Consider the following 25,663-nt stretch of genomic DNA (forward strand, 5'->3'; position numbering starts at 1 on the left):
AGAGAAATAGGCTGGTATGTCAAGTCAAGTAGGAAGCCGCCCCATGAAAGCCCGGATCTCCTCCATGGTGGCAAGAGTGACCAACTTGCCATCCTGCCACACATGCAGTTTTGCCAGGAATACTAGCGCAAAATGGATACCTCTGTTGTGGAGATCCATGCAGAACGGGGACATGAGTTTGCGCTGGGCAGCCACCCGCACAGAGTAGTCATTAAAGATCAACATCTTGGCGTCGTCATAGGTCAAAGCCCCCGTCTTACGGAAAGCACGGAGATGCAGCTCTTTCTCTCTCCAGTTAGTATACTTTGCAATAGCTGGTCGAGCTCTCCCCGCTCCCGACTGTTTGGCGCCAATGCGGTGGGCCCGCTCACATTCAAAGCGAGAGGCAGGATCATTCAGGCCAAGCTGCTCTGGTAACCACTTGCTGAAAACGCGGTACAGGTCAGCATCAAGTCACCTTTTCAGGCAAACCCAGAAGCCGTAAGTTTTTGCAGCAACTTCTATTTTTGTAGTCCTCCAATTTGTCATTTAGGTCTGCAGCTCGCATCTGCAGCTCATGCATCTGCACTACCAGGCCGGAGCATGTGTCTTCATGGGTAGACAGCTGCAGTTCCACTTCAGTGATCATCCGGTTATGGGTGTCAAATTTCTCGTTCATTTCGTCTACTGCCGACTGGATATTATTCAACCGGTCTGCTAGGGCTGCAGAGACCGATTATGTAATGTCTTGGATCCAATCCCCAGCGGGAATAGTGAAAGTGGCCGGCTCTGCCGCCATTTTGAGTGGGATCCGGGGCTGCTTATCTTTGATGCCTCTCGCCGATTTTATAGGCATACTCTGCACTGGTCTACTATCCGAAACAGCTCCGGGCAAGGGCAGGAACCCTACCCAAGTGCTCAGTCCAAAAAAGTCCAGGGGGGATGCAGAAAAAGCAGGTAAAATCACTGATTTAAGTGGGGTGAGAATGGAGCTCCTCTCTGATGTGTCTGCACAGGCAGGCTGCATCATGTGGCCCCATAGGAAAGCCATCATCTTAATTTAAACAATGAAGCTCTTGTTGAAATTTTTTTTAAGTAGAAGATATTCTAATTCCAGTGTCACAACTACAGTTAATCTACACTAAGATAAAAATGAAATTCAAGAATGAAAAATATTTCAGAAAAAAAGGGGCTTCCATTACATCTATGCCATACCAGTCCAGAACGAATGGGTTATTACATACATTACATTAATGACTTCTATTCCGCCTTTACCTTGTGGTTCAAGGCAGATTACATAAGAATTGTTATGATCTTAATACATAAGCTTATATGAGAACATTTTCTAATTTGCTAAGGAGTAGATTGGTAGTGTCGGTGGAGTTTGGAACTTTGTTGGTAATATTATATTGTTTTTATGTGGTTTTTTTTTTTTGAAGAGTAAGGTTTTTGTTTCTTTTTGGATAGTTTTGTAGTCTGTGATTGAAGTCAGCAGATTGGCGAGTTGTCGGTCCAGGTTCGCTGCTCTAGTGGCCAGAAGGTTGTCATATATTTTTTTCCGTTTGACCTTTTTGGTTGGCGGGTGTGCGAATATTGTGTGGGTTCTTCTGTGTCTGAGTGAGGTGGAATGAGTTAGTCAATTGTTCCAGTAGGAAGGGCTGTTTCCGTTTATGGCTTTGAAAAGTAGGCAAAGGAATTTGAATTGTATTCTGGCTTGAATAGGGAGCCAGTGTGAGTTGCGATAGGCCTCTGTGATGTGGTCGTACTTTTTCAGAGAGTAGATAAGTCTTAGGGCTTGTATTGTTTGGAGTTGTTTTATCTTTGTTGTTGGGCAGGGGAGATATAGAATGTTGCAGTAGTCTATTAGGCCTAGGATTAGAGATTGAACCACCAGTTGGAATTGTTTTCTGTCGAAGAATTTTCTGACTTGTCTAAGGTTTCTCATAGTGGTGAATGATGTTTTTATAATTTTGTTGATTTGTGGTTGCATGGTGCAACTTCTATCTATCAGCATTCCGAGGATTCCCACTGGAAAGTTACTAGCCTTACGGTGGCTTGTCTGTGGGTCCCGGTAGCTTGGCTCTCTTACTTAGAGCCTGGGACAGTTGGTTATCTGTGGCAGCTCATCCTAATGTCGCTCCATTCTTGCAGGGGGGTCCGTCGTGTTGGATGGCTGGTTGTCCATCCTATCACTGCCTCATACCTTAGCTTGGTGCTGTCTACCTTTATCTAGGATCCCTTTGGCCTTCTTTCAGATGCTTCTCTGTTGGTTTTGATGCTCTAGACCACAGGTGTCAAAGTCCCTCCTCGAGGGCCGCAATCCAGTCAGGTTTTCAGGATTTCCCCAATGAATATGCATGAGATCTATTTGCATGCACTGCTTTCACTGTATGCTAATAGATCTCATGCATATTCATTGGGGAAATCCTAAAAACCCAATTGGATTGCAGCCCTTGAGGAGGGATTTTGACACCCCTGCTCTAGGCCGTTGTTTTGGCTTTTTATGTTCATTGGGCACTGTGTTTGCCTGCCTTTCTTCCAGCAGGTTCCTCGACTCTGGACCGCCTGATGAAGAAACTGGTCGTACGCAGGGTTCTCCTGAGTTATTTGGAAGTCACTAATGAGTTTCGCTTCTCTGACCATCTGTTTGTGCTCACTCATTCGATTAAGCGGGGTGCTCCTATTTCTAAGGCCATGATTTCCAGATGGATCCGTAGGGCCATTTCGATTTCGTCAGCCTACATTCTTTCTGTAAAACAGTCCCCTGTTTCTGTCGCAACGCTTTCTACCAGGAGTGTGTCTTCTTCGTGGTCCAAAGCTAAATCTGTTCCTCCTGAGGAAATTTTCAAGATTGCAATGTGGTCTTCACTTCCCACATTGGTCACATTTTACAGAGTGGATGCTGCTGCAAGGCAGTACTCGGTCTTTGGGTCCTCGGTCTTAAGGACCAGCGCAGCAAGCCCTCCCTAGCTATTTGGGGGGACTGCTTTTGTACATCCCTATTGTCTAAGAATGTCTTACCTATTGCACTGGAAAAAGAGATTATGTACTTACCCTGGTAAGCTCTTTTCCAGTAGATAGGTGAGACACTAGACTCCTCGCCCTGTCCTTTCTGCGCTGTTTACAGTTTTATTCTTCTCCATGCTGCTTCTTGGAGACCCACTCAGCCCTTGAGGCCTGGAAAGAATTTGTATATATGTTCCTTTTGTTGGGATTTGGGGAGCCTAGCTATTTGGAGAGTTGTGCTGCGCTCCTTTGGAGCTGGTGTTTAGCCTATTATTACAGGTACCTCTACTACACATATGTGGGTGCCTCTTGGTGTTTGGGTACTGACTGTAGAGGGCGCTAAACTGATCAGTAAAGTACTACAGAGGCAGAGTGAAAAATATGGAGTGGATTCCTTCTGTAGAGCATGCGAGTATGGGGAAATAACCCTATTGTCTAGAATGTTTCACCTATCTACTGGAAAAGAGCTTACCAGGGTAATTTAAAAATTTAAAAATTTGATTTAATCACAATATCGTATTCCAATGCGATTTACAAGTAATAATAAAAACAATAATAAGAACCGGGTAAAAAAACACACATATTTTAAAACTATGAAGTTACAGGATACAAGAGGAGGACAAGTTTAACTACAATTCATAAAAAAGTTAAAATAAACAAAGACAGTAGGATCGGAATTGTTACCCAATTAATTTTTATTTAGAGGATTTTAGTCCACTATAGACTGTTTGAGTTTTATAGAATTCAAGCAACTCGGTTGAAGGCGTCATAAGAACATAAGAAGTTGCCTCCGCTGAGGCAGACCATAGGTCCATCCTGCCCAGCGGTCCGCTCCCGCGGCGGCCCATCAGGCCCATTGCCTGAGTAGTGGTCTATACCTATCTATACCCTTCAATCCCTTTTTCTTCTAGGAATCTATCCAAACCTTCTTTGAAACCATTTAATGTTTTCTTGTCTACAACAGCCTCTGGAAGCGCGTTCCATGTATCCACCACCCTCTGAGTGAAAAAGAACTTCCTAGCGTTTGTTCTAAACCTGTCCCCTTTCAATTTCTCCGAGTGCCCCAAGCATGTACTTGTGGTGCCCCACAATTTGAAAAATCTGTCCCTGTCTACTTTTTCTATGCCCTTCAGGATCTTGAAGGTTCCTATCATGTCTCCTCTAAGTCTCCGCTTTTCCAGGGAGAAAAGTCCCAACTGCTTCAATCTGTCGGTATATGGGAGATTTTCCATTCCCTTTATCAGTTTAGTTGCTCTTCTCTGTACTCCCTCAAGTACTGCCATGTCCTTCTTGAGGTACGGCGACCAGTACTGGACACAGTACTCCAGATGCGGCCGCACCATTGCACGATACAGCGGCATGATGACTTCCTTCGTCCTGGTCGTAATACCCTTCTTAATGATACCCAACATTCTGTTTGCTTTCTTTGAGGCTGTGGCGCACTGCGCCGATGCCTTCAGTGTTGCGTCTACCATCACTCCCAGGTCTTTCTCCAGGTTGCTGACCCCTAGTGGTGTTCCCCCCATTTTGTATGTGAACATCGGGTTCTTTTTCCCCACGTGCATGACCTTGCATTTCCCTATGTTGAAGCTCATTTGCCATTTTTCGGCCCACTTTTCCAGCTGCGTTAGATCCTTTTGGAGATCTTCGCAGTCTTCCCTGGTTTGAGCCCTGCTGTATAGTTTGGTGTCATCTACAAATTTAATGACCTCACACTTGGTTCCCATCTCTAGGTCGTTTATGTAGATATTGAACAGGAGCGGTCCTAGCACCGACCCCTGCGGAACTCCGCTCGTGACCCCTTTCCAGTCTGAGTAATGGCCCTTTACGCCAACCCTCTGCTTCCTGTTTGCCAGCCAGTTTTTAATCCATCGGTGGACCTCCCCTTGCACCCCGTGGTTCCATATCTTCTTAAGCAGTCTCTCGTGTGGTACCTTGTCGAAGGCTTTTTGGAAGTCAAGGTAAATGATGTCTATAGATTCCCCTTTATCCACCTGGCTGTTCACCCCCTCAAAGAAGTACAATAAGTTTGTGAGGCATGACCTGCCCTTGCAGAAGCCATGTTGACTCGGTTTTAGCTGCCCATTTTTTTCGGTGTGTTCACACATGCTGTCTTTAATCAGTGCCTCCATCATCTTTCCCGGGACCGAGGTCAGGCTCACCGGCCTGTAGTTTCCTGGGTCGCCCCTTGAGCCCTTCTTGAAGATGGGCGTAACATTTGCTATTTTCCAATCCTCTGGGATCTCTCCGGTTTTTAAGGATAGGTTGTATATCTGTCGAAGTGGCTCCGCTATTTCATTTTTTAGTTCCTTGAGTACCCTTGGGTGAATGCCGTCCGGACCTGGCGATTTGTCGCTCTTTAGTCTGTCTATCTGCCTGAGTACATCTTCTTGGCTTACCTCTAAATTGACCAGCTTATCATCTTGGTCTCCTATTGCAATCTCCTCGGGTTCCGGAATGTTGGTTGTATTTTCCATCGTGAAGACTGATGTGAAGAACTCATTTAAACTGTCAGCTATTTCTTTCTCTTCTTTTACTACTCCCTTTCTGTCTCCATCATCCAATGGTCCCACTTCTTCTCTTGCCAGTTGCTTCCCCTTGACGTATCTGAAGAACGACTTGAAGTTTGTTGCTTCCTCTGCCAGTCTCTCTTCGTATTCTCTTTTTGCTTTTCTAACCACTCGGTGACATTCCTTCTGGTGTTCTTTGTGCACTTTTTGGTTCTCCTCTGTTTGGTCTTTTTTCCATTTTCTGAACGATGCTTTCTTGTCGTTTATCGCCTTCTTCACTGCATTTGTTATCCACACTGGGTTTTTTGTTCTATTTTTTTTGCACCCTTTCCTGAACTTGGGGATGCACCGGTTTTGCGCTTTGTGCACAGTTCCCTTGAGTAAGGTCCAGGCTTTTTCTACGGATTCCATCTTCCCTATGTTGCCTTTGAGTTTCTTTCCCACCAATTTCCTCATGGCATCATAATTTCCTTTTTTGAAGTTGAGTGCCGTCGTTGTGGTTCTTTTCCCCTTTGATGATCCAATTTCTAGCCTGCACTGGATCGTGTTGTGATCGCTGTTACCTAGCGGCGCTAATACTGCCACCTCCTTTGCTGGTCCCCCTAGTCCGTTGAAGATTAGGTCAAGAGTGGCATCACCCCGTGTTGGTTCCGTGACCAGTTGCTCCATGAAACAGTCCCTCGTGACCTCTAGGAATTTGTTCTCCCTTGCGCAGTTTGAGTGCCCAATACTCCAGTCTATCCCAGGATAGTTGAAGTCCCCCATCACCACCACATTTCCGCTTCCACATACCTGCCTCAGTTCAGCTTCCAGGTCCTGGTCGATTTCTTCATGTTGTCCTGGTGGGTGGTAGTACAGTCCCAATTTAATGTCTGCCCCAGTTCCTCCCTGTAGCTTCACCCATAGTGATTCCAAGCCATCCGCCCGTACTGTTGTTTCCATCCTGGTTGGAGTCTTTTATGTACAGCGCTATTCCTCCACCCTTTTTATGTGTCCTGTCTCTCCTGTATAGTTTGTACCCTGGTATGGCCACATCCCATTGATTGTCCTCAGTCCACCACGTTTCTGTGACTCCAATTATGTCTAGGTCCTTTTTGCTGGCAGTGATTTCTAGTTCTCCCATTTTGGCCCTCAAGCTCCTAGCATTTGTGTATAGGCAGTTTAAGACCCAGTTTTTTGCCCTTAAAGAGTCAGCTTTTTAAAAGGCCTTTGAATTTACTAAGTGATTTTTCTTCCCTAATATAAATTGGAAGCGAGTTCCAGGTTTGAGGTACCGTAACCGAGAAGATCATGTCCCTCCACGGGTAAATGAATCTTAGTGAAGGGATTGAGAGGAGAGATTTCTCCTCAGATCTTAAAGATCTTGTATGAACATAAGGGATTAGAAGTCTTTCTAAGAATGCAGGAGCTTTATTGATTAACGTTTTATATGTAAGTAGTGCTATTTTGTAAGTAATTCTATAGTTTACGGCAGGGGTCTCAAAGTCCCTTCTTGAGGGCTGCAATCCAGTCAGGTTTTCAGGATTTCTCCAAAGAATATGCATGAGATCTATGTGCATTCACTGCTTTTAATGCATATTCATTGGGGAAATCCTGAAAACCCGACTGGATTGCGGCCCTCAAGGAGGGACTTTGAGATCCCTGGTTTAACCAATGTGCTTCTTTTAAGAGGGGAGTGACATGATCAAATTTTTTCTTTTTGGTAATTATTTTTATTGAAGTATTTTGTATTATTTGTAATCTGCGTATTTCTTTTAATGTTATTCCGTTGTACAAAGCATTACAGTAATCTATTTTTTATATGATTAATGAGTGTATTAGGCTATTCAACATAATCTCTTTAATTTTTTTGCCCACCAATCATAAGCATTGCAACAGGCAATGGAACCCTCTCTGCATGCCTCTGTTCTCAGAAAAAAAATTTGTTTATTTACCCATATTCCAAAAAGGTTTAATTGGCACACACATGAATAACATAGTTTCTTGATCCACAATTTAGAGGTTTCAAGTTTATTAAGTTTTAATATACTGACCATCGATACATCTGGCCGGTTTACAATGTTAAAATAACAATTAAAAAGTAAAATAAATTAAAAAGAAAAAAAAAAGGAGGGGAGGTATGAACATTTATTAGACAAGTTTCTATGGTCTTCCTCCAAACTTCTGTTTTAGGCTGAGTGGTTCATCCCCTGAAGCAGAGGAATAACTTGAAGGTTAGAGCAGTAGGCTAGGAATTAAAGGACCCAAGTTTAAATCCCACAGTGGCTCCTTGTGGTCTTAGGCCATAAGGCAATGGAAAACTACTCCTGAATCATTCCAAGAAAACTATGAGGGAGGGTGGGGTGGATTCCCTCACTGTATGGTCATCAGGAATCAAATCTGACTTGGGTACATCTGGGACTGGATTTCATTCCCTAAACATTAGCATCCCATTCTGCAGAAGTACCAACATGCACTTACTGCAGCTGCAAAAAAGCAGAACTCGTACTTGTCCTCCTTGAATTTCCTGGTGGAATTCATGTATTCTTTTGACAATTCAGGTTTATAATGTAGTTCAATGAGCTTTGTTTTATATTTTCTTAGGGATGTACTTTTTTAATGTTTACAAATTTATTTAACGTTTATTCATAAAAACAACATATATTTGTGTGTATGTGTGTGTTAGTCCAAATACGGTATTTACCCTGTGCACAACCCTAGTTTTTCTTACTTTCTTATCTTCTGATGTAATTGATAATTCTGTAGTAAAGGGGGGCGAAGTTTTCTCTTGAGATACACAAACAGCATCTAACTATCCAGATCCATTTAGAAACCACAAAGAACAAGACTGTGTGACAAAACATGATTTCATGATGTTTTAATATACAGAATAGGTTTATTCATAAAGTAAAACTACTTGGTCTGAAATACTAAAGTGGGTGGTTCTTCTCTTCCAGTAAACATAACCTACATGCCATGGCTGGCGAAGGGACCAGGTTAAAAAGTCGTAGATTAAGTTCCCGGACATCTGCAGTTCCAGAAGAGGATGGTGCGATGAGAAAAACTGAAGGGGACCAATCCTTCAGAGCGATAAGCAATGGTGAGTCAGCTTCCTGCATCTTGTCCCTCATATTTACAAGTGCAGGATGCTCTCATTCCCTATGCATTGCTGGTTGGTGGTGATGGCAGTAGCATTTCTAGCATTAGCACTATAGAGGAATAATGAATAGAAATCTTCATACCTCCTCCAAACCTCCTCTTTTTAATTTGAACACTATACAAGCTCACCCTTAAAAGAGTTCTTCATGTACCAGGGACACACATTGTACTGGCTATATCCTCTAAAGCAGGGGTGTCCAACCTTGGGCCTTGCCAGGTTGGGGTTTTAGGACTTCCTCAGTGAATATGAGTGAGATCTGTTTGCATACAGTGGAGGCAGTGCATGGAAATAGATCTCATGCTTAATCTTTAGGGAAAATCTGACTGGATTGTGGTCCTCAAGAATCAAGGCTGGACATTTGTGCTCTAAAGTATTTTCAGCACCGCCAGACTTTGTCTACTGGTACTTCCATGAAGTTAAAATAAGCATGAGTACTATGGCACTGATAGGGTTTGAAGTCAAAATTTATTGACTTTTACACAAATATATACAAGTTTGCTATATAAGATATCCTAGTATTGCATATAGATATCTTCTAAGTGCCTAAATATGTGCCCTGTTATATAATTGCCCTCTACATGATGTTCTGGCTGCTCTTCGTGTGTCATTTCTAATTTAAATTTCTTGTTTTCAGGGGGTCTTATTGGATGCTTACCTTAAGTGTAAGCACAGAAGTCACCAGTGACATCATTGTTCAGTATAAAAATGACTTCCTGACATTTGGCCAATGGACATTTCACTGAACAGACGTTTGTCCGACATTCAATGAAATGTCTGCCAGCCAAATGTTGGTTTCATTATTTTTGCACCAGGTGCCCTGTTAGTTGTTTTTTTTTTTTTTTTACCTTAACACTAAATCTACTAGCTTGAGTTTCTTCATGCGATGACTGTTGTCCTTCTTTTCCCTCTAATCCAAGCAGCACCCCTAAATCCTCAATTTACAGTATATACTCTAATTTAAACCGATCCAAATATAAACCAATATAATCTCTTTTTTTATCCCAGGACAAGCAGGCAGCATATTCTTACATGTGGGTGATGTCATCCACAGAGCCCGGTATAGACAGTTTTAAAGTGTCCTTTAACTTCTTTAAAAGTCTCAAGACCACCCATACTGCACATTTGCATGTGCCTTTCCGCCTAACGTCAGCTCGCAAGACCATTGGTTCTTAGTTTTCCGCGGAGCTAAGAAGACGGGTATCATTGGATTCTTTTCAATCATGCTATTTTTTTTTTAACTTTGTACCTTCCCAGTGTATTTTTCTACTCTTTTCTTTTATTTTCATTTGTAGTAGTTTATTTATTGAAATTGTATTCTTTCCTATAGATTTACTAGATCTCCAGGTATAGATGCATTTGATTACAATTTATCCCTATCCACTCAAGGTTACTCTGACCCAAAATATTCAGCACCTGAGTCATATGGACTTTCATCAGATACAACTCCTCTGCCTAGGCTCAGGTCACCTCCAGAAAGTCTTTCCTTTACAAATTCATTAGACAACTGGGTCAAGCTCTTGCTGTCAGAATGGAATCTAAATCTGAACCAAGAGCTGAACTTTTTGATGCTGTAGATTTTGAACAAATCTTTAAAGACTGTTCTAAACTCCCCTTCCATAATCTCATGTGAGATGCTATGTTTAAAAACTGGGAGACTCCTACTTACTCCAGTAGCTCCAAGAAAATTAGGTTTCCTTTATAGGGTGCAATCCTGTCCTGGCTTGATAGACCTCAGTTGCAGCATAGTAATATCTTCTAAAGGAGTCTGCTTTGAAGATATCATCTAGCTCCAGAACATATGCTAGTACTCTTCCAGGCAGGGAAGGTTGTACTCTGGACTAGTTTAGTTGTGGGTTTTTCCAGAATACAATACTCACCAGCCATATCCTTGGTTACACTTTCTATATGACTTTCTATTTCAAACAATTGGTTCAGCACCTTTCTCACTTTGAACAGTTCATCCCTGGAGAACAGCTTACTGACTTTCAACAGACTGCCCATGATCTCTTTGAGGCTAGGAAATTCATGGCAAGATCAGTCTTTGATACCTTTGACGTAACCTCCCGAGCATCAGCCTTATCCATTGCAATGCGGAGGCAAGCATAGCTTTGTGTATCAGACCCAGACCCCATTGTCCAAGACCATCTTGCAAATATTCTTTGTTTCAAGTTTATTATAAATTTGATTAATCGCTTATTCAAAATTCTAAGCGATGAACAAATCAGTAAAATTACAAAATTGAGGGGGCAGCAAAACAAAGAACTAAATCTTACAAAACATATTAAAGACTAACTTTACAACCATAATAAAACACGAGGAAAGGATGGGAAAAGAAATACAATTTGATTGATAGAAAAGAAGACAATTATGGTAAAAAACGAAAGGAAGGGAAAAAACAATGAATCTCAGAGAAATTATGGAATTGGAATGAAACTCCTAGTCGGGCTTTCTAATTATTAAATGTGTCTTTAAAAATAAAGCTTTTTAGTTTACTCTTAAATTTATCCAAATTGTTTTCTTCCCTTAAGTAAATAGGGAGGGAATTCCATGTTTGAGGAGCTGTAACAGAAAAGATGAAGTGCCGCCGTGTATTAATAATTTTAAGTGAGAGGATAACTAGTAAATATGGATCATTAGACCTCAAAAGTCTGGTTGAGGTATAGGGAATCAATGATTTGTAAATGAGATCCGGAGTTTTGTATAGCAAAGATTTGAAGGTAAGCAGTGTGCTTTCTTAAGAAGGGGAGTCATGTGATCGAATTTCTTAGCTTTCATTATAAGTTTGATTGACGCATTTTGGATAATCTGCAAACGTCTGATTTCATTTTGGGCTATTCCCTTGAATAGGGCATTGCAAAAATCAATTTTTGAAATAACCAAGGAGTGAATTAATATGTTAAGAGACTTTGGACATAGAAATTTTGAGACTGAATGGATTTGACAAAGTCTGTAGAAAGTTGATTTAACAATGTTACTAATGTGATCGTGGTAGGTTAGTTTATCGTCGAAGATAACCCCTAAGATCTTAATGCTACTTATCAACTGTAGAGTGGTGCCCTTAATAGAAATTGGAAAAATAAGTTTAAAACTAGCTTTCCAGGGAAAGAACATGACATTTGATTTATTAACATTAAGAGATAATCTGTTAGTATCAAGCCACTGGTGAATCTGTTCAAGTTTCTTATTAATAGCTATTGTTTCAAGAGAATTATTGGGATCAAGCAGATGTAAAAGCTGGATATCATCTGAATAAGCAAATACAGCAAAGCCAATGGATTGGCAGAGGGTCATGAGGGGTGTGAGAAAAATATTAAACAAAAGTGGAGAAAGAATGGATCCTTGCGGAATACCATAATGTTGCCGAGAAACTTTCTGAAGTTGTATTGTTGAAAGACACAATTGATGAGCGATTTTCAAAGTACAATTTAAACCAAAGAAGAACCTGGTCTGTAATGCCTATGGATTAAAGTCTAGCTATTAGAAGATTGTGGTCAATTGTGTCAAACGCAGATGAAAGATTGTTGGAGATCAGAAGGACAGATGAATGATGATCCAGAAAGTAAAGTATGGAGGTAGACATGCCAATCAACGAATGTTCAGTAGAGTGATGCTGTCTAAAGCCTGTTTGATTTGGATGTAAGATGTTCGTTTTTTCTATAAACTCTGTTACTTGATTAAATACTACCTTCTCAGTCAGCTTTGCCAAGTAAGGGATGTTTGCAATTGGCCTGTAATTGGATTTTTCCTCAGAACTGATTTTATGATCCTTAACAATGGGACGAATGATTGTTTAGGAGATGGAACTATTAGTGATAAAATTGAAGAAGTCAAACAGATCACTAGGCACGAGTGAAGTATGACTACTTTCAACCTATAAGTCGACGCAACTGCAGGTTCATAGGCAGATACGGGTTTTGTGTGTGATGAAAGAAGTACTTACTCAGCAGAAAGGTTGGACATTCTACTCTAAATACTTCCTTATACTGAAGAAGGTGAGAGGTCTGCGACCACTTCTTGACTTCTGATCTATCAACAAATATTTAGTCAGGAAGAAATTCCACATGCTCTCCATAGAAACTCAATATCCCCTTCTAGAGAGGAATGACTGGCTTTGCTTTCTGGATCTCAAGGAAGCATACACACATATTTTCATTCTTCCAGCCCACAGACAGTACCTGCGCATTCGAATAGACCACCATCAACTCCAGTACAGGGTACTGCCTTTTGGCGCAGTGTCAGCACCCAGAGTATTCACAAAGTGTTTAGTTGTAGTTGTGGCAACACTCTGCTCTTATGACTTTCATGTGTTCCCCTATCTGGACAACCATATGCCTCCTAGAACTTCAGGTATTTGCGGTCAGTTCCAGAAGTCCCACCTCCAACCGACTCAGGCTTTTAAATTCATTGGAGCTCGACTAGATACTTGGATTCTGGCTTACTTCCCTCAACAGAGACTAGATACTCTACATTACCTTTGCAAACATGTTTCTACTCTATAAACCATCACAGCTTGACAGTTAATGCAACTGTTAAGTCAGATGACATCAACGGTTCATGTAACCCCGTTTGCATGACTACATATCAGGGATGATCAATGGGCTATAGCCTCACAGTGGTTGCAAGCTACGAACCCGCTTTCACAACGTCTCCAGGTCACCTCCCCACTCCGCCACTCTCTTCAGTGCTGGTTTCAACCCACCAATATCTTCAGACGTCTCCTATTCCACATTCCTCCGCATCAGAAGATACTAATGATAGATGCCTCTATGTATACATTGGGAGCTCACCTAGACAGTCTTCACACTTAGAATTCCTGGAATCCTTGAGAAAAATCCTTCCATATCAATCTTGGAGCTCTGAGCCATTCACAATGCCCTTCTTACCTTTCAAGATCGCCTCCTGAACCAAGTAATTCTAATCAGAACATACAATCAAGTAGCCATGTACTACATAAACAAGCAGGGAGGTACAGGTTCCCATCCTCTCTGCCAGGAGGCAATGCATATCTGGTCTTAGCTGATCCCGAGCAATATTTTCCTGAAAACAGTTTACCTAGCAGGGAAACAGAATGCTCTAGCAGACAAATTAAACAGATTCCTTCAACCTTACGAGTATTCACTCAGTTCGACCCTATTGCATCAAATCTTCTCGAATTGGGGAACTCGTTAAATAGATCTGTTTGTATCTCCCGACATTCACAAACTTCCACACTTCTGCTACAATCTCTACTCTCCTCTTTGTCTAGAACCAGATGCATTTCTTCTGGACAAGTTCCTTTATGCATTCCCTCCAATTCCTCTGATAGGGAAAATTATGTTCAAGCTGCAGCAGGAACCAGCCACCATGATTCTCATAGCTCCACGGTGTCTGAACACCCCTGGTTCCCTCTTCTTCAACTCGGTGGCAGAGAACCAATTCCGCTACAAATTTTTCCAACTCTCTTGACTTGGAACAAAGGATTTATTTTTTCCAATCTACAGTTTCTGCATCTCACAGCCTAGTTCCTGGCTCCAAATGCATAGATGACTTCCATCTCTCTGATCCAGTGTCAGCCATCATAGATGCCTCCAGGAAACCTTCCCACTGCATTGCTACTGCTTCAAGTGGACATGGTTTACCCTCTGGTGTCGCTTACAGGAATTATCTCTAGACACATGCCCCTGTCATCAGTGCTGGATTACCTTCTCCATCTGTCCAACACTGGTCTAAAAACCACTTCAGTGGGTGTTAATCTCGGTGCTATCAGTGCCTTTCATGTACCTTTGAACAACAAACCACTAGCTACACACCCGTTGATTTCTAGGTTCATGAAAGGCCTTATGAATTCAAAGCCTCCAATCAAACCTCCTCCAGTTGCTTGGGACCTAAATGTTCTCGCTGCTTTGATGAAGCCCCAATTTGAGCCTCTAGCAACTATGCTACTTAAATACCTCACCTGGAAAGTAGTCATCTTCATTTGTATCACTTCTGCATGCCGATTAGTGAACGACAAGCACTAGTATCTGATCCACCTTACACAACTTTTTCTCATGATGGAATTCTTTGTACTCATCCAAAATTCCTACCTAAAGTAGTCTTGGTTTTCATCTCAACCAGTCTATAGTATTACTTATCTTCCCAAGGCCTTATTCCAACCCTAGTGAAGCGGTGCTCCATACATTGGACTGTAAAATGCACCTTAGCTTACTATCTAGGGAAGTTTCTCTCTAATAATGGTCACATAATAATAACCCCAATTCTAAAAAATCAAAAAGAATCTTCAGCCCTAATATCCAACTACAGACCGGTAGCATCCATTCCGTTTATTGTAAAAATAATGGAGGGATTGGTACACATCCAACTGATGGATTATCTTGATCAGTTCTCTCTCCTACATGAAACTCAATCCGGTTTTAGACCGTTATTCACTACTGAGACAGTAATTGCGGCTATCTTAGACAATCTGCACCTACTGTTTAGTAAGGGCCTTAATGCCCTGGTTATGCAATTTGATATGAGTTCTGCCTTTGATCTAGTAGACCACGAGAAACTGCTGCAATGCCTAGACGCCATTGGTATCAGGGATGAGGTGCTGAACTGGTTCCGTGGCTTCCTTATATCCCGCACTTATCAGGTACGTTTTAATTATGAGCTTTCAAACACCTGGAGCAATCCATCCAGTGTGCCACAAGGGTCTCCACTATCTCCATTGCTCTTCAACATCTATATGTCCTCACTGGACACGCAGCTAGCCCAGCTGGGAATAAAACTATTTAGTTATGCAGATGACTTTACGATTATCATCCCATTCGCTAATTCTGTCTCTGAAACTATTCCCAAAGCTTCAGAAGCCATAAACATGATGGAGCACTGGATGACAAACTTTAGGCTCAAACTTAATTCAGAAAAAACAACTTTCTTCGTTGCTTCGTCACATCCGCTTGACACCAAATCACCACTATGTATCAATAAACTTAGTTACCCTATCCAGCCCACCATTAAGATACTAAGTGTAACTTTGGATCAATGCCTAACCATGAAAGATCAGGTAGACTCCTTAATCAGAAAGGGATTCTTTACTCTCTGGAAACTCAGATCCATTAAAGCTTACTTCGATACATCGGCATTCAGAACCCTAGTCCAATCCCTCGTACTAAGTCTACTTGACTACTGTAACATCGCTTATTTAGCAATTTCCCAAAAGAATATGCAACGTTTACAATTGATGCAAAATGCAGCAGTCAGACTGATCTTTGGGCTGAGGAAGTTTGTCCACGTGACACCCTACTACCGGCAGCTGCATTGGCAGCCAATGGCGGCGCGCGTAAAATTTAAATTTGCCTGCTTCTGCTTCAAAGTACTACATGGACTTGCCCCTAAATACATAACTGACCTTTTCTTCTTCTCAGTCAACAGGCACAAGAGAAGTTCACATTCCAATTTCGTTTCACCCCCCAGTTTGAGGTTGTAAACTGAAAAAACACCATGAACACCTTCTCTCACACCAGGCACCATCGTGGGGTAGAGACCTAGAACAATTGCTTTCGCCCACTACTTATGGGGAATTTAGGAAACGTCTAAAAACACACTTGTTCCTAAAGCATCTAGACCAGTGGTTCCCAACCCTGTCCTGGAGGACCACCAGGCCAATCGGGTTTTCAGGCTAGCCCTAATGAATATGCATGGAGCAGATTTGCATGCCTGACACTTCCATTATATGCAAATCTCTCTCATGCATATTCTTTAGGGCTAGCCTGAAAACCCGATTGGCCTGGTGGTCCTCCAGGATAGGGTTGGGAACCACTGATCTAGACAACTGATCCTCTCTTCTCTCTCCCCTCTATAGCGATTAACTTGTCCTTTTGATCACTCTCTCCTCAACAATGAATTTCCTGTCCTATTAATTCTCTTTCTTCCTCCCCTCTTAAAGTCAATTCAATTTGTTACCTTTGCTTAATCTTCTGTAAACCGCATAGAACTTCACGGTATTGTGGTATATAAGCTGTTATTATTATTATTATCTAGATTGGACAAAGCCTCACAGAACTACTGCTCAGTTGTTCCTATCCTTTGATCCCAGCAGATTAGGAGTTCCTGTTAATAAGAGAACAATATCTTCATGGCTAGTGGACTGTATATCCTTCTGCTATGCTCGGGCTGAGCTGCCACTGGAAGGTTGTGTCACAGCACAATGGCAACTTCAGTATCTTATCTACATTCCACTCCCATTAAGGACATTTGTAAAGCATGCACCTGGTCCTCAATTCATACTTTCATATCCCATTACTGTCTGGAGACTCATTCCAGACAGAATAGTCGGTTCGATCAAGCAGTTCTACAAAATTTATTTTCTAATTACATTGCCAACTTTACTCCATCCCTTGCATATCAGCTAGGGCAGGGGTGCCCACACTTTATGGGCTTGCGAGCTACTTTTATAATGACTAAGTCAAAATGATCTACCAACAATAAAATAAAAAAAAACACAAAGCACACTGAAAGGCAGAGAAAATGTTAATTATTCATATTCCGGGTTTTTTCAAAGAGGTCATGGCAGATGACTCTATGCAATGTCACCTCAGTAACAAAATACAAAAATAGACAAATACACCCCTCCCTTTTTACTAAACCACAATAGTAGGTTTTAGCACAGGGAGTTACGCTGAATGCCTCGCGCTGCTCTCAATGCTCATAGGCTCCCTGCGCTAAAAAACGCTATTGCGGTTTAGTAAAAGGGAGCCATAGTGCAAAATATAGACAGCAGATATAAATTCTCAAAACAGACACATTTTGATCACTAAATTGAAAATAAAATCATTTTTCCTACCTTTGTTTGGTGATTTCATGAGTCTCTGGTTGCACTTTCTTCTTCTGACTGTGCATCCAATCTTTCTTCCTTTCTTTCAGCCTCCTGTATGTTTCCTCTCCTCCAGACCTCATTCTCTCCCCCAACTTTTTATTTCTGTCTCCCTGTCTGCCCCCTTTCTTTCTTTCTCCGTGCCCTCCCCCAAGCCACTCAGTTTGCTGCCACCGCCATCGGGGAACAGCCCCCAAGCCACCGCCTTCCCAAGCTTTCCCTGCAGAAGCGTCGCGCTGACCAGCATTCCGCTCCCTGACGTCAATTCTGACGTAGGAGAGGAAGTTCTGGGAAACAAGGCATTTCTCCTCATTTCATCCAGCCTGAGCCCCATCTCTCCTTGATCCAGCATTTCCCTTCTGTGTCTGTCAGAATTAACATTCCACCTATTTTCCAGCATCACCCTTCTTTGTGTCCATCTCACCACTTTTTCAGAATCTTCATTTGTCTCTGTCCTTGTCTTTACCCCATGTTCACCATTTGCCCTTTCAATGTCTTTATCTCCCCCCCCCCCCACTTTTCAGCATTACTTCTATGTCTCTATTTCACCTCCTCTTCATGTCCCCTCTGTATCTCTATCCTTATTCAGTAGGTCCTGCTTACCCTTTCTTTTCTTTGTGTTACTATCTCCATTTTCAGCTTTCCCCCCTTTTCCTTTGTTACTGCACCCTGTAGCCAGAATCTTTCCACCCTCCCTCCACTCCGGCCCAGCCCAGTATGAAATATTTCCTTTTGTTTCCCTCCCCTATCTCTTTCTCTCTCTCTTCTCCTCCCTCACCCATGACTCCTGCATCTGGCCCTCTCCCTTCTACCTGCACCTGGCAACACCCCCCTGCTCCGCGGCTCTCTTCAGCAACTCGTCAGCAGCGGTGATGAAGACAAGCTGCCGACATCGAGGCCTTCCCTCTACGAGTCCCGCCTTTGTGGAAAAAGGAAGTTGAAACAAGCGGGACTCGCAAAGGGTAGGCCCCGACGTCAGAAGCTTGTGTCGATCGCTGCTGCTGAGTTGCCGAAGAGAGCTGCGGAGCAGGGGGTGTGGCCGGAAGCAGGTAGAAGGGAGAGGGAGATAGGAAGGCTGTAGAAGCTCCGGAGCATGACACCGACCCCAGTCAGGATGATTTCTTTTTCAGGCTGCTGCTGCTGTTGCCGCTGCCTCTCCCCCCCCCCCCGAAATGACAAAAACAGCCTAATGCCCGGCGTCGGCGTCTTTGACGTCGGGGAGAGGAAGGCTGATAGGCCCGGTAGATCGGGACGGCAACACGAGTCTATCATGGAGCCCGGGATGGGCTCTGCGATCGACTCACGTTGCCTTCCTGAGCTACCGGTCGATCGATCGACGTGTTGGGCACCCCTGAGCTAGAGAGTCCCATGTGTGAGAATTTGCTGCCTGCTTGTCCTGGGATAAAGTATGGTTACTTACCTGTAACATGTTATCCAGAGACTGCAGGCAGATATTCTCACAACCCTCCTACTTCCCCTAGTTGGCTTCTTAGCTTGTTTACTGAACTGATGGTTCTGCAAGATGACATCAGGCGGGAAGGCACTTGCACATGCGCAGTAAGGGTGATCTCGAGACGTCTAAAGAAGTTAAAGTGACACTTTAGCACTGTCCATACTAGGCTCCGTGGATGGCGTTGCCCACATGTGAGAATATGTGCCTTTTGTCCCTGAATAGCATCTGTTACAGTTCAGAACAGTTGAATATTATAACAATAAAATATTCTGAGGGTTATTTAATAACAGATGTCATTGTAGATGCTACCCTAAAATCTTCTGCCCAGTGTGCTGCAGTGGCCAAAAGAACAAATAGGATGTTATAGAGAATCCAGAACACTTTGGGCTTACTGCATGGCTTTTGAGCCACAGCTACAATATCAATCATTATTGGTGGCATCAACCCTTAAAAAAATCTTCCAATGCAAAAGTTTATGCCTTGGCATCTCCAGAATGTGAGGACCGTACGATGGACAAATTTGGGTGATGCCTTTATCAGAATTCCATGCTAACAAACAGGATCCTTAATTACAATTTCTACATTTCTTGTTATTTAAAACAACTGGTAAGACAACTGCCTAACTTTGACCAGTATATTCCTTCACAGCATCTTGCACAATATCAACAGATTGTGTGAACTCTCTTGCAGTCTAAACAGTATATAGCAAGGTCAGCCTATGATGTTTTTGAGATGTCATCTAGAACATCAGCTATGTCAGTGGCTATGAGACGTCTAGCTTGGCTAAGTTTCTGATAGGGATATCAATCTACAGGATCGGTTAGGCAACATTTCATGCTTAGGAGATGAGCTTTTTAGTGACACCATCGAGGCAGCTACACAAAAGTTAACTCTGCATTAAACGAGTTGGAATTCTTTGGTCAGAATAGACTAAGCCTTCGATTTCAAAACAGTCGACCAACCCTTCTTATTCTTATGAAAGGCGATATACTACTAAACCTTCTGTTCCTAGACCGCCACTACAAAAAAACCCAAAAGCAACAGCAGTCTCAGAAAGCTCAGATGGCAGCTCCTCAAAAGCCTACTCAGTCTTTTTAATGCACTTCTCGAGAGTATAACTGCTGTTCCCTTCTCAGCCTCTCTCTCATCCAATTGGAGGTCGTCTGGAAATCTACCATCAACGTTGGACTCTGATAACAACCGACTTGTGGGTTCTCAAAGTCATCAAGGAGGGATACTCTCTTCATTTTCTCACCATTACTCCAGATCATCCTCCAACAGAGCCTTCTTTTGACCGCAACAAACATCCCTTCTTCTTCAGGAAATAGAGGCTCTATTTCAACTAAATGCCATAGAGATAGTGCTTCCCTCTCAGAGAAATCAGGGGTTCTACTCCAGGTATCTGGGATATCTGGGATTGGAGGGTAAGGGCTGAGTTCATCATCATGCTCAGATTTATACCAAAAATGAGTGATGAAAATGAACTTGATTCAAAGTATAGAATATTAGAAGGAAAAGGAGAGTGTTGCCATCTTGTTCATAACTAAAGACAAAACTAAGTATATTGTAGATCTTTTTTTTCCTTAAAAGGTAAACACTTTGGAGGGAAAGGGAGAGGAAGTGACGTCACAGCTCAGGATAGCAGCTTAATTCCAGAGCTCCGCTATGGTGTGGTCTTTTAGCTGTAAAAATGCTCCTTTATAGTGTGCTAATCCATCTTGTGGGCGCAACTACAGTACAGTCTTGTAGCATGACTGTGCGCAAGAAGCTCAAAAAATTTCATTTTCCGGCCGAAATAGGAGATAAACAGAAAGCTAAATCTGGAGCAATGCCTCCTAAATGTGAGAAGAAAATGATGCCAGCGTCTTCTGGCTCTGAAGAGGAGTAATGCTTAAGTGCCGGATAGGAAGCTGAGGGGACTTTTGTACGAATGTCTAGTGTTTGGCTTCAAGACCTCAAGCAGCAGATGGCGAGTGTCTGACAAGACGGGAAAACTGCATTTGCTGAAATTAAAGCTGAGGTAAGCAAGTTGGGAGCACGGGTGGCGGCCTCGGAGGACTATGTGACCCAGTTGGATGAGATTGTGAAGGAGACTCGAGGCTCCATGCAAGCCCATACTAGTTCTGTTCAAGAGCTGCAGCTGCAAAGTAGAATATATGGTTAAACCTTGATGTATTTTTGTTCACTGCCTTGAACCAAAAGGCATTTGTGTGGTATAAAAATAAAAACTTATGTTATAGATTCACTAGAGGTAGGTCTTATCAGACAAATCTGATCAATTTCTTTGACTGGGTGACCAGAGAATTGGATAGAGGATATGCGCGAGATGTGGTGTATTTAGATTTTATCAAAGCCTTTGACAGTATTCCACACAGACGTCTAATAAATAAACTGAGATGGGAGGTCTATGTCCAATTCTCGACCTCTGAGACTTAAACAAATTCCTAGTCAAAGGAAAGTTTAGAATGTTATTCCTAAGAACTCTATACCCATTATTGGATCAAAATGATTGGCTATGCTCTCTAGATCTAAAAGAAGCCTACACCCATGTCCCAATTCATCTGATTTGCAGAAAATTTCTGAGATTTCAAATTGCTCATCAACATTTTCAGTACAAAGTTCTGCCCTTCGGCTTAGCCTCCTCTCCAAGAGTGTTCACCAAATGCCTTATCGTAGTGGCAGCAGCTTTAAGGAATACGGACTTCAAGTTGTTTTGTCCTATCTCGATGACTGGCTCATAAAAGACGCCTCTCCTCAGAGGGTGCCCTCAGTAACACAGTCCACAATCCTGTTTCTTCAACAATTAGGGTTCGAAGTCAGCTTTCCAAAATCTCAACTTCAACCCTCTCAAACTCTACAGTTCATCGGAGTCCTGCTCGATGTTCCTACTTCAACCAAGACAGGACAACCTAATTCAATTGTGCGGTTAAGCATACTACCTTCTGTCCATCTCAGCCAGAGAAATGATGAGACTATTGTGCCATATGGCATCCATGGTCCACATTACCCCCATTGTGAGACTTCATCTCAGAACAGCTCAGTAGTCTCTGGCATCTCAATGGGCTCAAGCTTTCGATCCATTCTCACAGCATTACAATCACATCATCGCTTTGTCAATCTCTTCAGTGGTGGATGAATTTGTCAAATCTTTCCACAGGGCTGCTGTTTCAAACTCTTCCACATAAGAAGGTCCTGACCCCAGGCTTGTCCATGTATGATTAGGGAGCTCACCTGAACGGTCTCCGGATGCAAAGTCACTGGTCTGCGCAAGAACAGAAGCTCCACATAAACTTCTTGGAACTCAGAGCGATTCCCAGTGCTCCGAAGACTTTTTAACACAATATATCCAATCATATCCTCCTGGTCTGTATGGACAATTTAGTCGCACTGTATTACATAAACAAGCAAGGAGGGACAGGTTCTCGGACTCTGCCAGGAAGCCTAGAAGATTTGGACCTGGGCAATTGCTCAAAACATATATGTCAAAGCTGTCTATATTCAAGGAGCACAAAATACACTTTGCCGACAAACTCAGCAGATATCCAAAGTCTTGCATCAGATATTTTCTCTTTGGGGGACTCCTCAGATAGACCTATTTGCATCCCCCAGCAATCACAAACTGCCCCACTTCTATTCCAGGCAATACTCTCCTCATTGTCTGGAAGCAGATGCCTTTCTTTTGGATTGGATGGGCAAGTTAAATGCTTTCCTTCCGATTCATCTCATTCTCAAAACACTGGTCAAGCTCAAGCAAGAATCGGCTACAGTGATCCTCATAGCCCCTCGGTGGCCCAAACAACCGTGGTACTCCCTTCTACTTCAACTCAAGGTTAAAGATCTGATTACCCTACAGATCTTTCCATCTCTTCTAACTCAGAGTCAAGGAACTCTTTTACATACCAATCTGCAGTCCTTGCACCTGACAGCTTGGCATCTTTCAGTCTGACTTCACCAGAAGCTGATCTCTCTCATTCTGTCAGGCTCATTTTAGAAGCCTCTAGAAAACCACCTACACAGCAGTACTACCAACAGAAATGGACACGGTTTTTCTGCGTGGTGTAATCTTCGTCATCAAGATGCTTCTTCCTCCTCCATTCCTTTTGTGTTGGAATACCTTTTACACTTATCCAACTCAGGTCTTAAAACCACTTCAGTCAGAGTTCACCTTGGTACTATCAGTGCTTTTCATGTTCAACTCAACAATAAATCACTTGCAGTTCATCCTGTGGTTTCCAGATTTGTGAAAGGTCTTTTTAATATCAAACCTCCTCTTAAACCGGGTCCAGTGATTTGGGATCTTAATGTGGTTCTCTCCAGATCGATGAAACCTCCATTTGAACCAATGTCTTCTGCTCATCTTAAATATCTCAATCACCAGAAACTTTACTTTTGACAGTAGCTCTCGCATTAGATAAAAACTGGTTGCTGAAACTTTTCTTTAAAAATAAACAAAAATAATTTTTAGGTTGTAAAATGCAGATGTTTCTAGACTTGGCTAAGGAGACCCAGCGCAGGAGACGTGAATTTTTGTTAAGGAAACCTGGTGTTATAGCTCTAGGGGCTACATTTTACTTGCGACATCCATGTAAATGTGTAATTAATTATCGTTCACATAAATTTGTTTTCTTTGAGCCATCTCAACTGACAACCTTTCTCTCAACTTCATGTTTGGAGAAAGATGGAACATGAGTGCTAAGTTTAAGAAAGGGTGTATTAACCTCAGTCAACTAGTTAATATCTTTGTAATTTAATTTTTCTTTATTATTATTCGCCTATCATCCACCTTGGATCCCTTTTGAGGATTTGAGTTGAGATTTATGCTTATATTTAATGTTTTATGTTTTATTATGTCTATTCATTATTTTCTTGCTGAATTTCCTTTCTGTACAAGTTATGCTTGATTATATTGAAAAATTCAATAAATATATATATATATATATATATATATATATATATATATATACACACAAATATCTCAATCACCATCACTTCTGCACATTGAGTGAGTGAGCTTCAAGCATTATTAGCGGACCCACCTTTTACAGTGTTCCACCATGATAAGGTTGTTCTCCGCACACATCCAAAATTCTTGCCAAAAGTAGTTATGGAATCGATTGTACTTCAAGTTTTCCTTCCAAAGCCTCATTCTCGCCCTGGAGAAGCAGCTCTTCATACCTTGGATTGCAAACGAGCATTAGCTTATTACATACAAAGGACTCGGTCTCACAGGACATCTCCTCAATTATTCATCTCCTTTGATCCCAATAGATTGGGCTGCCCAGTAACCAAGAGAACTATTTCCACATGGCTTGCGGCCTGTATTTCCTTCTGCTATGTTCAGGCTGGGCTGCCGCTCAGGGGAGCGTGTAACAGCACATAAAGTCTGAGCTATGGCAGCTTCAGTTGCATTCGTGCGATCCACTCCCATTGATGAAATCTGCAAAGCAGCTACTTGGTCCTCAGTTCACACATTCACATCTCACTACTGACTGGAATCGTATTCCAGATGAGACTGGCACTTCAGCCAAGCAGTTTTACAAAATTTATTTTCTTAAATACCAACTCTCCCTCCATCCCTCTGTAGTAAGCTAGGGAGTTCCATATGTGAGAATATGCTGCCTGCTTGTCCTAGGATAAAGCACAGTTACTTACCGTAACAGGTATTATCCAGGGACAGCAGGCAGATATTCTCTCAACCCTCCCACGGTTGGCTTCTTAGCTTGCTAATGGAACTGAGGTGCTGTGAGCCACAGTGGGTGGGAAGGCAGTCGTGCATGCGCAGTCCGGGCATTTGCGAAGTTTCTTAAAACTTAAAGTGACAGTTCACTTGTCATACTGTCCGTACTGGGCTCCTTGGATGACATCACTCATATGTGAGAATATCTGCCTGCTGTCCCTGGATAACATCTGTTGTCGTAAATAACTGTGCTTTCTCTTCATATATTGAGAAATGCCTTGTCCTTCAAACACACAGATTTCTATCCCTTGAGCTTGAGTAGAGAGGCAAAGAATAGCAGAGGAAAAGCCAGATTGATGATGAGGACTGCCACAAAGGTCTTCAGGGGACATCTGGCCCCTAAGCCTTACATTGAAGAGCACTGACCTAGTGTATCTGAATATAACTTGCTGTGAATACACTTCTCCCTCCGTATTCGCTGTGATAGAGGATTAACAGACCCGCAAATAACTTTTTCATATGTTATTCGCTGTTTTCTATTAAAAACCATCGTGAATATGGTGAAACGGCGAATAACATGGTGGGAGTCCTGGCCTGTTCCTGAAAGAGAGGCAAAACATGGTGAAGAAAGTGCTGGGAATCAGCAATTTTCTCTGTAAATGCTTGGAATCAGCGATTTCTTTATACAAGCTGATGTAATTTGGGGGGGAAGGGGGAGCCAGCAAGCAAGCTAAAAACTGTGAATAATCGAAACCGTGATTGTTGAAACCATGAATACGGAGAGAGAAGAGTACGACTGAAAATGGTGTGAGCTAAATCCAGATAAATGAAAAAAATCAAATAGTGACCAGCGCCAGCGTGCTTGGTATGAGACTTTTGCACCTTCCCAGTGCTCAGTATGTAACCTTAACCTGTTCTTTCAGGTCGAGTAGATGTGGAACATGTGATCAGCAGGAAGATGCAGCTGAAGAGAAAAGCAGAGGTAAAGTACCTAGGGATTGCTGGCTTTGCAGCCTCTTGACTTCAGTGAGTTGCAAAAGATGGGAAGATGTGCTAGTTGCAT

At 42.4% G+C, this 25,663-nt stretch overlaps 1 protein-coding gene across 3 annotated transcripts in view; it reads left to right on the forward strand.

Annotated features, from left to right (window-relative positions):
• The window catches only part of SOAT1 (sterol O-acyltransferase 1), a 178,112-nt gene that overhangs the window by 47,828 nt on the left and 104,621 nt on the right, over window positions 1-25,663 (forward strand). For all 3 annotated transcript variants that reach the window (XM_033916375.1, XM_033916377.1, XM_033916376.1), the window contains exons 2-3: window positions 8,432-8,574; window positions 25,524-25,582. In XM_033916375.1, coding sequence (XP_033772266.1) covers window positions 8,451-8,574; window positions 25,524-25,582 — 183 coding nt within the window. In that variant the 5' untranslated portion in view covers window positions 8,432-8,450. The remainder of the gene's footprint in view (window positions 1-8,431; window positions 8,575-25,523; window positions 25,583-25,663) is intronic.

The sequence above is a fragment of the Geotrypetes seraphini genome, chromosome 12 (assembly GCF_902459505.1).
Source record: "Geotrypetes seraphini chromosome 12, aGeoSer1.1, whole genome shotgun sequence".
NCBI lineage: Eukaryota > Metazoa > Chordata > Amphibia > Gymnophiona > Dermophiidae > Geotrypetes > Geotrypetes seraphini.